Here is a 16,381-nt window from a genome sequence, read left to right on the forward strand (position 1 = left end):
TATGGGTACCACAGTGGGATGAATATATAGTAGGTGCCTTAAACCTTTGGGGCTTACAGGCAATGAAGTAACTGCATTTAGGAAAAAATATGATTTTAGGGAAATAGGTTTAAAGTAACAGGCTATCTTTTTTTCTTTTAAAATGGTCTGTTTTGTATATATGGTCCCTACATACTATTTTATTTTAAGTGAGGTTTGCGGGAGGCAGCAGGCTAAAAAGGTGAGCTCAGACTTCCTTTTGCTTATCTACAGGGGGTATTTCACTGCATGACCTAATAAGAGGTTCAATAACTCAAGATTTGGAGATATGAGCTATAATGAATAGGGCAATGAACTAGAAAATAGGAATACAAGTCCAATGGATGGAAATGGAGGTTTCACTCTGCTGCTCCTTTTGAAAGAGGTTTCACAAGGCTGAATTTAGAGATTTAGAGGCGTCAGTTGAGGTTGGGTTGGTAACTATTAGGAGAGCCAAAGACTATAAGGCCTGTATTCTTACCTGATATCAGCCCTGCTGCTACAGAGTACAAATGGCAAAACCTTCTCCAACATTCAGTTAATTTGTGCGTGAATAATATTGCTTTGTATGTAAAAATACTTTTTCGTTTTTATTATCAATTATTAAAGTGTATCTAAACTCTTTTTTTTTACATTTTGGAGAGAGTAGGGGATTGATAAAACCTATCTGTTAAAAAAAAAAATGTCGGCCATAGCAGCCAAAAGTTGTATTACATTTTGCACTGTGATCTTGTGAACAGAAGTGATAACTTCTTTGTGGCAGGGTCTCCCACCCTGGAAAATGCTGCAAAGAGCGGCTGCACAGTAATGACTCACTGCAGCGTTTAGGATCCACCTACTGCCAGAGGAAAAGAAGAGAGTGAAGGGGATCTGTAATGTCAACAAAATTAACTAAGGTGTGTAGGATAAAAGGTCAATATATTGATTTCTTTTGTGTGAAAGGCTGCAGCTTTGCTTCAGTGGGGGAATGGGGTAAATGGGATCAAGGTGAGTACAGAGTTGGTCTTTAAAGTCTGTTCAGATCAAGGCTAGATAGCTTTATTAAATGATAATGAAGTGTCAGGTAAATAAAATAATCAGGGGCGCTGTACTTCTCTGGTGAGCTAGATATTTACTGAACAAATTAAATTGTCCTACACAGTCTGTTTGACATAAGGAATTAATTGTTCTGTGGCAGCTTATTCACCTTGCTGTTTTATTTTGAACAGTTAGCATCTTTTCCCTTGCTGGTTACAGAATTATTTTTCCTTCTTTAATTGCAGAATAACATATCTCCGCATTCATTTCGACCAATAGATTAAATGTCACTTTTAAAAATTGTTGATAATCATAGCAGGCTGCTTTTTAACTAAATCCAGTGTGATTTATTCTCTGTATGTTCCCTTGTGACATTTAATCAATTGTAATGAATATCTTGTTGAGAATATTCTCTTTATTTCCCCTTAGTTCTATGTGGCGTCCTCAATTATATTTGCAGTTAGTACCAAACACCTCTGGTTATGAATTACAACATTAACATTGATGTGGAACTCTTGCTGGGTGGAATGTTTGTAGTAAAGCCCATCTCCGGGCTTCTGTTAAATTTACTCATCCAGTGGGTCTCCTCTGTACTGCATGGATTAGGTGCCCAGGGAAAGGGAATAAGTAAACACATGCCTTATTCCTCGCTATTGCTGGCTTTCTGCTCTCCATGCGCCTGGTCCCCCCTACTTCACTTTGCTGCCTGGCCGGTCGCAGCTCTCTGATGTCATCACGTATAATACAGAACCAGCAGTTCTGCTTTGTAAGGGAGGACAGCATGGGCCCACCCATATTAGATAGCAAAGAAGACCTCCGGCTCCCAAGGGATTAAAGAATAGGATAGCATCCCCACCTACAATGATCACACATATTTAGAAATGCAGGCTGCACAACTTCTAAATATTTATTAAACAAAAGTGCTATATGTCAATATTAATACAAAAGGAAAACAACTATTTCATAAATACATATGAAATGAGTCCTTTTAAATAGTAAATTCCAAAAGTGCTTGTTCCACTTCTATCCCCTTTGGGGCACCACCAACAATCAGACTCAAATTGGGTATTTTATGTCAAAGGACATATATTTATTAATAAACATTTATGAAGTTCATGTTATATTTGTATTTTCATTATCTGTAGCAATGCCCAACAGTTTTCTATTGGCCGGCGGTTCTGCTGCCGTCAAAAAAACAGGAAAAAATGTAATTTGGCCATAGGAATGCATTGCTAGATTCCTATTGGCTATTTCAATTTGCAATAGCCAATAGCATCGTAAGATCCCGGCTACCCCGCCCAGCTATCAGAAGCAGGCTAGCTTTGGCCAGCTTCAGCTTTCAGCGCGGCTCAGCCGAAACGAGGCATACGCCTTCGGCTCGACTGAGCCGCTCGGCCAAGTTCGGGAGCTGTACGGGCTATAGTAAATAGCCCGTACAGCAGCCCTTCGGTTTCTACTGAACCGAAGGGGTCCTGGGGCCGAAGCTAGCCGAAGGATCGGCCGAAGATGTAACTATAGATTAATTTATTTTCTGTTTTGTTTATGTAATTGAGCGTCTTGCAGAGCATTTCGTTAGATAATACTGTGAAAATAAGACACTTTTTTAGGTTTAACACTTTATAGGTTAAATGTTGAGAAGGGGGGGCAGACTTAAGCTCCATTTACACTGGCAGTCCTGCAGTGAGAACATACAGATGCCTACAGCAGGAATGACACGTGTCCCTTTCAGATTTGGCGTGCCCATTGAAGTTAATGACAGGGTGACAGCGTCCACATCTCTTAGCGGCAGTCTGCATGTAGTTGTACATGGTACGATTACATGCGATTTGGGATAGATGATGGTCGGTGGACTCATCGATCCTGCATCCAGTGACAGTCACTGTCTAACCCAAACCACATGTATTCATGTGAATGGAGCACAATACAGCAAATATTAATTTAAAGTGAGTTACATTTTTGTGCAGCAGCCCTGGAGACACTGAGAGATTAGGAGTAGGTCAATGCAGAAAATTAGAGAGGAATACAATGTAATAATTGCCCCTATAATTACTGTTTTTGCACAGTGTTGCACTGAATAGGAATCTTTGCTTGTGGTCTATGGCCAGCCTAAAGGTGCCCATACACTGCACGATTCTCGTACGAGAATCGCGGGAAATCCCGCGATTGTACGATAATCGTGCAGTGTATAGAAGGCGAGAAAGTCCTGGAGCAAAAGGCAAAAGAATAGGCGAAAGGACGGCATGACAGGGTGGGCAGGCAGTCAGGTAGAGAAAGGGTTAAGTTAGCCTAAGGAAGGTGCTCGGGTGTCACTTACCGTGATTGGCTGGGTCAAGTGGTCCAGGAGGAGCATCCAGGGTGGTTAGAGCAGGAGGAGGGGTGATCCAGGCAGTTGGGAGTCAGCACAAGGTCAGTTCACTTCCCGCCCTCCCTCCCTAATGTTTTTTTTTTTTTTTTTTTTTTTTGTTTGTTTGTTTACTGCTTGTTTTAATTCACTTGCTTGTCTTTCAGAGGCTGGATCTCGGTGGCGTTGGTTAGGTCTGCGCATGGCGGGCTACGGTGGCTGTGGGCTGCGTCCGTGGTGCGTGGCCCCGTTTGTTCTCTGGCGGGTTCAGCAGAGAGAGAGGTCAGAAATAGGTGTAGGAGGTCTCTGCTGTTACTTCCCAATGTTGTCCCTGAGTCGGTGGGTTGCGGCTAGGGGCCAGTGGTTTAAGGGGGTAAGCAGAGATCTTCGGTGGTTGAATAAGTGGTGCCTGCGCAGACCTCACGCCAAAGAATAGGTTACAGAGAAATTGTTGTTTATGGTGATAATTAATGTTTGAACGGAAATTATATATTTAAAGATATTTTATAATAAACGGCTGCTACAGCCATTTTATATCCAACCTGGTGTGGTCCATTATTTAAGGTGGGCATGGGTCATGGAGGGGTTAAGGGTTGTAGTCAGCAGTGGGTGGTTGGGTCATAGGACGGCTGTGCCTTACCCTGTCATGCAACCGTTACTGTACGGTCGCACGTCTTCCGTCGAACAAGCAGGCTGGAAAACCCGCCGGGAATCGTACGATTCTCGGCGGGTTAGTGGCCTGCTTGTTTGACAACTGCGGAAGGGGCCGGTGTGCGCACGCGCACACTGCCCTTTTGCAGTTATCGGAAGCCCGCCCCTCATTGCAGTCATCGCAAGTACGATCTGCCTGTCCAAAAGTCTTGCGAGGGTTGTAAAGTGTATGGGCACCTTAAGACAGGGCAGTAAAATGATAAGCTTTGTAAATCGCATATATTGCCTACCTAAGTTTTTATAAATGTGCAGGCTTTTTTGTATATATTTTAGACAGTGGATTTTCTTTTAATGTCATTTAGCTTTAAAAGTCAAATGGCAGTTTAAACAGTCACTTTCCCCCCTATGTGATTTATACATTGCATGTGCAAACAGCCCTCAGCAACAGAATAAACATTAAGTCCCTGAAGATGGTGTAGCAATCATTTGAAATATCTGTTAACCCCGCGGCATGCGGGTCCACCACCTAGATAACCAATGGAAATGTTTTACGTCAGCTTATCACCATGTTAGTCTGTCTGCATCTATGGACATATGACTATGACAGCTGTCTATGCTTGACAGTGCAATGTTCACATAAAGGCAGCACTTCAGTTTGTTTATGGTGCACTATTACCACTTGGATGCATCTAAACCTAAATAGCAAAAAATGAACATTTTCCAACCTATCAGTCCCTAGATGAGGGGGCTGCATTAGTTTTCTTTTTTTTTTCTGGCTTTTTTTAATTTTCACAAGGTAATCCTGCAAAAAACACACTCCCTGTCCCTTGTGGCTATGCTCCTTTACTGAATCTATGAAGGGAGCCATGACTGTTACCCAGGCTGGACTTCAAGCATGTCTTCCTTTCTTCAGCTACACTATGTGGGGGAATGGAGAGATCAGTAGTTTTTACAGAAGAAAGATAATATTGCTTTATGAATGACTGGAACACCACATTTCTGGCAAGAGCCGCAGGTATTTTCTCTACTTGCTAAAAATATTCCTAAGAAAAGAAAACAAAAACAGCCATTACTTCTAAGGTCTGGTAAGATGCAATATATTACATTTTTGTTCTTGGTTTAGTATTTCTCAAAAAAAATATGTTAGCTCTAACTTCTGGTCGAAGGAGACATTTCAAGAGCCTCACAAACAGGGAACAAGGCAGGTGTTTTACAATTTTTTCTTATGCCATAATGCTTTATGATATCAAATCTGCCTGAAAAGTTCCAAAAGGGGAAATTACCTTTCAAATGACTCCTACCTACATTACCACTCCTGTGGTCACCTGTTAAATAAGCATAGATGTTCCTTTTGGAGGGAGGATAGAGACACACATATTGGCATATTTAACAAGACAGTGCTAAGAGAAGTTATGTGCAAATATCAGTAATCTATACTTATTTATCATTAAAGTAGAACTATGGGGTCAGGGTTTTCCCCATAGTTCTCCGAAGGGTAACGGGAGGACACAAACTAGCGTCCTCCTGTTACCCAAAGCTCAGCTGCAGCTCGCGGTATACTGAGACGCCGCAGCTGAAACGGATCCCGACAATTATGTCTGGATCCGCCCATCTGCTTGAGTGACAGCTGGCTCTGCCTATCTAGAGGCAGAGCCAGCTGTACCCGCCCCCTCCCCGTCCATTCCGCCAGTCAGCGATGGACGATCATAGCGCGGAGGGGGAAATCCAGTCCCTCCCCTGTCATGGCTCTCTGCCGTGACAGGATCGAGAAGTGAGCGAACGCAGGTATGTATTCGCTCACTTCCCGATCTACTGAGCCGACCTGTGACAGTCTCATTGTCACAGGTCTGCTAGAACTATGAGGATGAGTGAAAAGCACTGAATTATGACTTATTAATACTATCCCAGCCTAACTGAACCATCCCATTCTCAAACAATTCATCCCCACACAGCTAACTCCTCATGTATCACTGGCCCCTCCCATTTACATTGTAAGCTCTCACGGGCCTTACCATCTTTCCCTCCTTACCATCTGGTCTTGAATTGTATTGTGATTGTAATGTCTTCCTTATATTGTAAAACACTGCGCAAACTGTTATATAAGGGTCCAAAGTTTTCCTAAATGTACCAGCAGCTGCCGGTATATTTAGGAGAACTGTGGCTGCAGCAGCCTGTGTCCCTTAAAATCCCCGCTACTCTCCGCACCTGTGTTTTGGCGGAGACAGCGGGGACACAGACCACTGCATTTCTAGCTGCCCCCCATACCTCCGCTGCTGTCCCGCGGTCTGTCTTCTTCTCTTCCCGGTCCGGCCGATCCTCTGTTCCTACGGTCCGGCCACGGCTCCTTTGCCCCGCCCCCCTGCCTCCTCTACGTCTGCAGGCTGGGAGCCATACCCAGCCTGCTATTGGATATTGTAAAATGCAATAGCCAATAGCGAGCTGGCTATTGCACCCGCCCACTGCCTGCTGTCAATCAGCATGGGAGGACCTGATAGAGAACTTTCTCCTTCAGGCTCCTCCTCTGCTGATTGACAGCAGGCAGTGGGCAGATGCAATAGCCAGCCTGCTATTGGCTATTGCAATTTGAAATATCCAATGGCAGGCTGGCTATTGCTCCCAGCATTAAAATAAAAAAAAAAAATAATGCAAAAAAATAAATAAATAAAGTATATAAAATAAAATAAAAAATAGAAAAAAACCTTTTTGGTGTGTCATTTTGAATAAAAAATAGTTTTTATTATATTATAATCTTCTGAACAACAGCAACAGACAGCAAAACAAATGTGACCCTTCCCTATGCTATCCAAAACTTAAAAAAAATGTTGGGCTGGAGTTACACTTACAAAATGTACCTGTTCCGACTTACATACAAATTCAACTTAAGTACAAACCTAATGTCCCTATCTTGTATGTAACCCGGAGACTGCCTGTCATTTTCAAAGTGTCCAATCCTCCTGTAGGGGGCAGTATAAACTAGCACTTCCCGTCTCCCTCAACGGGCGAGAAAGTCAATTGGAATTTTGTACTCACCATAAAAAAAATTTTGAGACTATAGCGCACAGAAATAATAAAACATTTAAAAATGTTAAAAAAAGTAAAGTTAAAAAAAAAAAAAAATCACCCTGCAATGCCGCCACATGTAGGCACCAGCCTGCACACTAAAACGAATGCTTGCTGGCTGGTGTGAACAAGCCATAAATCACCCAATGGTAAGAAGTTCTTGTAGAAGAAACCAGTTAGATTCTAGGTGTTATTTTTTTTCCATGCAAGTTTAAAAAAAAAAGTTTGTGTGATCGATTTTATGTAAGCTTTGTTTTTATCTACTGTTTTTTTTAAATAAGCCTAGTGTCATGTGAAGTCTACAAGGGATTAAATGGACTTGCCTAAAGCTATACTATTCTTTTATAAGGATTACTTTTACATTTATATTTTGTTTCTGCATAGGACAATTCCTTACTCCTTCATTCTTCCCAGAATGTGACTGTCAATGCACGTAACGATGAGGGGAAGATCACTGGCAGACTGACAGTAGGTAAGACAAAGCTGCTGTACTGAGTTAATTATATGTGTAAAAAGTTTGGTTTTGGAGAGTTACTTTTTTCAGTCATATCGTGAAACTGTTTATGCAGCAACCTGCAAAGAGAAAGTATCAGGAAGATCCAACCAACAAATAGGCTTTTTCTCTTTAGATATGTACATATCATTCAAATGTGTAGGTGTATGGACTGTAAAAACACCCTTATTAGCATGTTGGGGTAATAACAGAATTTAGCCAGGAGCAACTTTTTACCCCCTTTGACTAGAAATTACATCAGCATGCAGCTTTGCATGCCGATATTCATTCATTACATTCATTAGCTAAACAAACATATTTTTATTTTACTTACAATTTCTTTTTTCCACTTCCTGGTCCACTTTGGCACAAATGATGTAATATGCACAAACATTGCATCAGCAGAGCAATGCTGGGGAATCTCATCGGTACTCAATAGTATGCAAACTGTTTGAGGGAATGATAAAGGAATATTTAGTTGATTTTGTTCATGACAATGGTATAAGAAGTGATAATCAGCGTGGCTTTATGAAGGACCGTTCTTGTCAGACCAACCTACTAACATTCTACGAGGAGGTGAGTAGAGATCTGGATAGAGGAAGGCCGGTGGATGTGGTGTACCTGGATTTTGCCAAAGCATTTGGCACGGTACCACATAAACGCTTAATATACAAGCTGACATCTATGGGCATAGATTAAATGATGTGTACATAGTTAGAGAACTGGCTACAGGAATGTGTCCAGAGAGTATCGGTAAATGGCTTTTTTTCAAATTGGCCTAAGGTGGAGAATGGCGTGCCTCCGGGTTCTGTGCTAGGCCCAATACTGTTTAACCTGTTTATTAATGATATTGGGGAAGGTGGTAATAGCCGTGTTTCTGTGTTTGCTGGTGATACTAAAATTGGGAGGGTAATAGACACGGGCTTAGACATAACATTACAGGAGGACCTGGATAAAATAGGGTAGTGGGTAACTACATGGCAGATGAGGTTTAATGTTAAAAAATGTAAAGCAGTGCATTTTGGGGTTAAAAATAGGCAGCCAGAATACACATTAATGTGAACTCCTCTAGGGAAGTCAGAAATGGAAAAAGATGTGGAGGTCATTGTCGACTACAGATTGAAACAATAGCATGCAATGCCAGGCTGCGGCAAACAAAGCTAGCAGAGTACTCTCTTGCATTAAAAAGGGAATGCACTGTAGAGATAAAGCAATAATTTTGCCACTTTATAGTTCAGTTTTGAACACTGATCTACAGAAAGGATATCCTGGAGCTGGAGAGAGTCCAGAGAAGGGCAACAAAACTAATTAAGGGGTTGGAGGATCAAAGCTATGAGACAAGGTTGCTAAATTTAAACTTGTTCTCGCTAGACGTGAGGCGATTAAGAGGGGATGTGATTTTGATGTACAAAATGTTTAGGGGTGATGCCACCATCAGCAATAAACTTTTTACTCAAAACTCCCTAAAAAAGACTAGAGGCCACCACCTAAAATTGGTGGAGAAAAGATTTAACCACAAGAGTGGTAGGGCCTTCTTTTCATTTAGAGCGTTTAATTTTGGAACTCCCTTCCAAAGGGAGGTATCAGCAGGGGATGTTGAATCATTCAAAAATAATTTAGACACCTTCCTCAGAGACAGTAACATACAGGGGTACAGGGACTCTTAAGGACTAGACCACACAGGGACTCATATATACACACGCACACAAACACACGCAGACACACAAAGGTTGAACTTGATGCAGGGCCGGCCTTAGGGGTGTGCGAGCAGTGCGGCCGCACAGGGCGCCATGGCAACAAGGGCGCTGTGCGGCCGACACAGCTCGTCCTGGGGGCGGCTATTGCCTGGTCACATGTCCTAGTCACATGTGCCAAGGTTCCAGGACGTAAAGGGAGATCTAGTAACCTGTCCTTAATTAAAATGACCACTGTCAGAAGACTGGAGAAGAAAAGAAACATAAGGTATGCAAAAAATAAAAAGCCTGTAATTATCTAGATGTATGTGTTTGTAGATTGTCATTACCAAACATTTCTAAAGGTGCCTTTGTCGTTATTTTGAAGATATGGGTAAAGTTCCTCTTTAAGTGTGAGACACCCTGGTTGCCTGCTCAAGTCCTAAATGTAGCCACAGCCAAACACGGATAAAAGTAATGCTATTGGCATTTGCCACAACAAAAGCATCCAGTCCTTGGATAGCTAAAAAGGTGACCTGTCTATGAACAATGCAGGCACAATAAGGCTTCTTTTAGACGTGATCAGGTCAACCTGTCAGTATTTTAGTTTTATTTTGTACTTGGAAGTTTCGTCATCTTGGGCCAGGAAATTAAAAATGCAAACCAGGAAGAAGCACGAGTGGAGATGTTTGTGCCGGCGAGAGAGCTTGAGGATATCACACCGCAGGAGTGGAGGTAAGTTTGTTTCCACTTTAACTAATAAACATATTATGTTGCACTAAACTTTTCATCCAACATCTACATTTCTGCATTATGCTGCATTGTGCATTTTAAACCTCTATTATAACGAGAATTTATTTAGTGGATCAGGGATCCCCAGAAGTCAAGTAGGCTGACATTTCACCTCAAGGTTGGAACCTTGACCTATAGTGAGGAGGTGGACAGATGGGTGCCAGTCAAATTGGGATTGGACAGTCAATTGAGTTTATTTGGCAAGAGGGTTAGGGCACAGGAAACCTAAAAAAAGCACAAAATGGACTCCAAATTCTACTTACAGAAACACAGTAATTGGCCTTTAAGCCAAGACTGTTCTGCGTACTTCCGACCTCCAGACTGTAAAACAGATGCAGTGTTTTAAACTGCCTGAACAGGACACTAGACTTCCTGCAAGGTTCCAGCTCTCATCCAGATTCTTAGAAGGGAGGTCAAAAACTCAGCAGCACCTCCTCTCCAGGCAGTGCCTGGGAGGCAACACAGCTTCTGGAAGATTCTCTCAAATATTTATACCACTCCCTCCATGCACCACTGGCAATACACATCCTAGTGGTTGTGGAGGGGGTAATACATTTTGTATGCACTATTACAATGGACACTCTCCAACAGCACGCAGAAGCAAACAACACCAAGCTTAGGAAGAACCTGCAGAAAGCAGATCTATCAATCCAAGCTTAGGCTGGCTACAGCCTAGCAGTACTTAACAGTCACTCCTGCTTAGGGCAGGGTTACTAAATTAATAAAAACAGAAAATTGTAATGGAAAACAAATTGGTGGGTTTGACCAGTCAATGTGTGCCCATGATTCTCCACGGGGCGTGGGAGCAGTGTCCTCTGTCCTCTGAAAAACTTGGGAAAAAAATATATTTTTGTCAATTTTTATTGCTGATTTTAATTTTATTAAACTTTTAGTTTTACTGATTGGTTCGCTTGAAAGCTAACCTGAAAATTAGTGTTTGCTATAAAATGGATTCAAGCATCTTACTGCACATCCAATCTACTTGTGTTTTTGTAGTCTGCAGCTACAGTATTTAATTGTTTAGTTAAAACAAAGTAATCTCACCATACTTTTAGGCCCCCTTCACATAGGCGCCTGTCAGTTCCATTCAGCAGGGGATCCATGCACGGGTCCTGATCAGACCACACGTCTGAGAGGGGCATTACATGTGGATCTTGTGGAACTCCAAAGACATGCTGGTAGGTTAGTTTTCTCCTCTCTAAAGGTGCCCATACACTATACAACCCGCGCAAGACTTTTGTCTTGCTAGGGTTGTAAAGTAATTTAAAAAACGTACGATCTACCTATCTTGGACAGGCAGATCGTACTTGCGATCATCGCAAGCCCGGCCCTCTGAGGGGCGGGCATCCCGTGATTGCAATGGTGAACGGGCAGTGTGCGCGTGCGCACACCGGCCCGTTCGGCAGTTGTCTCTCGATCATGTTAAAAACCAGCCGAAAATCGTACGATTCTTGGCTGGTTTTCCAACATGCTCGAAATACAAAAGTCGTGCGACCGTACAGTAGGAACGGTCGCATGCCTTCCATACACTGCACGATTCTCGTACGATCGGGATTTCCCGCAATTCTCGTACAAGCATCGTGCAGTGTATGGGCACATTAAGTTGGCCCTGTATTTATGCATGTGAGATGGGGACCTTAGATTGTAAGCTCCTTGACGGTAGGGACTGATGTGAATGTGCAACTATATAAAGTGCTGCGTAAATTGTCAGCGCTATATAAATACCTGTAATAAATCTTCAATTCATCCAGTTTAGGATATTATGTCATCACTGGACTATACCTATGCATTCCAGCCTTTTCAGCAGAGTTGAATTAAAACCTGACAATGTTCTTAATGCCTCAGGACTATATTTTTGACGTTTCTCATGATTTATTTCATATCAAACATATGTAAATCCTTCTGTTAATTATCTCTCCAAGAACTGTTACTAACGTCAAATGTACTTCAAGTATTTGATCCGTTCTTACTCCATGTTATTGTACAACCATTTTTTTTACACCAAAAATTTGTTTGTGTAAATCTCTGTTTATTTGCAACAATAAAAAACTATTGAACAGAAAAACCTGACAATGTCTTCCCAGTCACCAAATACTTTGCAACGCATATGCTTGTCTCTTGTGGAGCATAAACGATGATTTGTGCTCCATTTGTGGGCAGATTGCCTCTACTGTAATCCATCTGTGTAGTACCATTTACAGTATAAAGTTCCCAATTTTCTCACAGTTAGAACTCATTGAGTGGAGCCTGACTGACAACAGTAAAAGTCAGTTACAGTTGAAGAAAGTTACAGTCAAGTAGGAGAGCCTTAAAATGATGTAAGTTCAGTTATGTTTATTTTTAAACATGAAGGCAACAGGTACTCTTTTTAAAAATTAAAAGACCTAGAATGTATTCTCTGGACCAAATATACCTGCAGCCAGAAACAAATAGAATACACTCGATTCATGTAGTTGATCTTAAATGTGTTTATTCTGCAGTTGGCCTCAGGTGTGCTGTTCATCTCCAGCAGAGAAAGTTTTAATCAAGAACTATCTATGAGAGTCCCGGCCTTTTATTTTTTTCACTGCGCTCCTTTAGAAGCTTGCTGTATCAAGTTTTGAAAATATTCCTCCAAGTCCCTCATATTGTGTTGTCTCTCTTATTTCTAATACACATGATTGCAAACCATATTTTATCATGAAATTCATTAAGTTCTAATTGGCAGCTGCACAAAGCAATTAATTTTTTGCCTCTGTATACTCTGGGCGTTGAGTGTTGATCCGTCTTTTACCTTAGATATTTGATTCTCCTTTTAGTAAGTATGAATAATTAAAATATTGTACTTTCACTGGCTAGAAAAGAAAGTTGTAATGTTGGCCTTCTTGGAACTTGGCACTTGATTAATATCTTTACGCTGCAAAAAACATACTAGGAATACATATATGCAAGAGAACATTTGAATGTGGAGAAGAAATTATGTTGAAAAGTTATTTAAGTGAATTAAAAATGGTGGCAACAATTGTACTCAACCAGTAAACTACTGGGCTGAAGATATTATACCTGCTAAAATCAGAAATTCCAGTCATGGAGTCTTTGCAAGGTGACATCAAGGAGCCTACTGTGGGTGGGAGTGAAAACACTCCATTTATTTGGTTGGCCATTTATTTGATGAATTTATTGGTCTTGGGTGCGTGTATGTGTAACACCCCCTCCCAGGTCTCAAGACCTCAAATCTCAGCAACCCTCTCACATGAACATGCAATTATTCCAGTTTCACTTTTCTCTCTTTCAATAATTAATAGTAGTAAATAGGGCTGTGAAAATAAAGATTAATTTCTCGATTAATCGTTAAACTTTTTGATCGATTAAAATTATTTAATATAATAATAATAATAATAATAATAATATTTCCAATAATGAATGATAACCGCTGATCTAAGCGGTTACCGGCTTTTGACAGCTCCAAATAGCTGATCATGTACAGTGTACATGATCATTAATTTGGACACTTTGTGGTGTGGACTTAAAGATGCAAGCTTTTAGGATTCCTTTGATCCCTTCTTCAGAGGTAAGAAGTGACCATATGAATCTTGAAAGCTTGAATCTTTAAAAAATTAAAGTATAAGTGCACTTTTAGACAAAGTGGACTTTATCTATTTTGCCCCCATTTCTTAACCTAGTTGAGCCCACCCTTGCTCTCCACAGATCTTTAGTTACTGAGATCTGAAGGCCGATGCTCCACTGTTTGTTGATGTCCAGTGCTGCAAGTTTCCCTCTCCGGGCCCTGTCTGTCTCCCGGCTGGGAGACGGCCCCATAGAACTTTATAGGGCTGCAATATTCAGGTGTGGCCAGCAGAGATAACATTGCGGTGTGGGATGTAAACAATAGTGGAACTCCGCCTGTTGGATCTTGGTAATTAAGTAAGATCTACAGAGGGGGAGGAAGAGATCATTTAGTTCAGGGGTGGGGGGCAAAAAGTGTAAGTGCCTTTTGTTTAAAAGTGTACTTATCCTTTTTGTTAGCCAATGAAAGCTATCACTTGAACTCCAAATGTTTTGCAATAATTTTTACTGAACTTTTGAAACACTTTTGAGTGTAAATACATTGAGTGCCACCTTTCATACTGAGGAGTGGCCTAAGTTTAGGATGAACTATAGCAGCTCTTTCATAAATGCAGCAGATGCTACATGGAAGTCTATATACCAGGTTGCAAACATCTGAAGTTTTAATGAAGATTGTGATTGTTACATACACTTGAAAAAACAGTGGACCCTAAAGCCTCCCCCCATCCATCGAGATATCCTATCAATTTTGAAAGGCATGTGGCTTAAGATGGTTTAGGAAGGTGGGTGCATACTTGCTGCCTAATTAAGGGTCTGGTAGGAATTTTAAGGGGAACCCTATGCTGTTCGACCCACACCTAAAGCTTGTCCCTACTCTTAACCTTATCCCTAAACTTAACACTTAACCTAAGCCCTAAACACAACCTATCCTTCACCCTAACACCGAACCCTCTAAAACTTAAATGTACCCCTGTTGCTTAATCTTAACACTGGCCCTAACCTTTGGCCCCTAAATTAACTTCATCACTAGCCTATTCTCTAACATTAAATTAACATCTACGGGAGCATGCACCTAGATCTATCTAGATATTTTGATGCTAAAAACAACTGATCTGCACATATGCAGATGGAGGACACATGTGGACACCAACTTACCTAAGAGCCTGCTACCCTTTGGACAACTAAAATAGAGGGGTACATCTTTTAGTAGTACTGTATGAAAGCGTATTGAATTGAATTATTATTTAATTTAATAATAATTTATCAAACTTCTTTAGGCACTTCAACAAGTTTTTAATTAAACTAAGCAAATTATCTGAGTTCAATAAGGTTCTGTGATCTTCAACACATGCCATTTCTGCTTTGCAGTACCAGCAGACCCTTGGATCCTGTATCCCTACTGTACAGTGTTTGAAGAAACCTAGATCATTCTGCTATTATCCATAGCTTGGATTTAGACTTGAGGGCTTAATTTGTGTTCCTTAAGCAGTCTGCCTGCCATCATATAGCTTAATGTAAGCCTACATCTGTATCTTCCCTTCAGAAATATGTTTGATCTATTTAAGGAAAGAAGGAAAGAACTGTGGATAAAGTGATCCTTTATCATCTCTGTCTTTCACTGTCAGTGTAAAGGGAATTTGTGTGCTCATGTCAAATTAAATCGTTTGGGAATTCAATCATTAAAATATCACCTATTAATTTGCAATTGGGTCTGCTACCACCTATAAAAACATTAATGAACTTCTCAAACTTCTCTGTTTTGCTGCATGAAAATGCACATGAAAAAGAATGCCCATTCTTCCCTATGTGGTTGGTTCATATATATGTGCTGTAGTTTATTTTGAAAGCATAAAGGTAACTGTATGGGCCCATTCACACCAACATACATGAACAGTGCAAATCCAGCCTTTAAAGCAGCGAAGTCTCATGAATTGGATAATATTTATCTTGGTTGATGGAATATTAGCAAGAATGATAACCTCATGTAAAGTTCATAAACTGGCATAAAACAGCTAAGCATCTATTTAAAAATGTCTGAATAAAAGGAGTGTGCAGTTTAATTAGTAACCTAAGGGAGGAATGCGTAATATTATGTATGTTTTTGTTGTGTTTTTGATTTTATGGATTTATTACCAGTTTCATTGATATATCTTACAGGATTTACTTCCATCGATATTCATCTTAAGTATTATTCTGTTGGATAAGGTGGTCTTTTACCTTAATGCCAATCTGCAGTTTGCCCATAAATGCCAGGTTCCCCCTCCTACATTTACTAACCTTTTCATCACTCCCCCATTGCCTTGTTCACCACATGAGTAAAGAGAAGTACTTCCAGGTATGGAGAGCATGGGACTTACTCCCCTTCACTCACGTGATGGCACTGGAGTTTGGTAAATAGTGCTATGCTGGGCGCCAAGAGAGTATGCTCCAAATCGGATCCACTCACATGGCTTCTTTTCAGGAGTGATTGGAAGGTAAGTATTACATGTTGCAAGAGTTGGCTTTTAAAGTCAACCTGTTGTTTTGCTGTTGCATGGGCAAAGCAGAGGTTCCTTGTAATGATTAATTGAGAAAAAACTATTGTTACAAAAGGTTGAAAATATGATTCACTCACAGCAGAGTGCCTGATTATCAAAAAGATGAACTTTGAATGGTCTTTTGTAGTAAGGTTATACATCTTTAGCAGTGGCGTAACCAGAGTTCTGGGCGCCCAGGGCAGACATTTCCCCCCGCCCCCATTATATAAACAACCACTGGAACTGTACCCTGCACCTCCCCCCCACACACACA

At 40.9% G+C, this 16,381-nt stretch overlaps 1 protein-coding gene across 4 annotated transcripts in view; it reads left to right on the forward strand.

Annotated features, from left to right (window-relative positions):
• The window catches only part of SGCG (sarcoglycan gamma), a 195,586-nt gene that overhangs the window by 133,193 nt on the left and 46,012 nt on the right, over positions 1-16,381 (forward strand). For all 4 annotated transcript variants that reach the window (XM_018569734.1, XM_018569735.1, XM_018569736.1 and 1 more), the window contains exon 4: positions 7,472-7,559. In XM_018569734.1, coding sequence (XP_018425236.1) covers positions 7,472-7,559 — 88 coding nt within the window. The remainder of the gene's footprint in view (positions 1-7,471; positions 7,560-16,381) is intronic.

The sequence above is a fragment of the Nanorana parkeri genome, unplaced genomic scaffold (genome assembly GCF_000935625.1).
Source record: "Nanorana parkeri isolate BGI_ZX_2015 unplaced genomic scaffold, ASM93562v1 scaffold1384, whole genome shotgun sequence".
Taxonomy (NCBI): Eukaryota; Metazoa; Chordata; class Amphibia; order Anura; family Dicroglossidae; genus Nanorana; species Nanorana parkeri.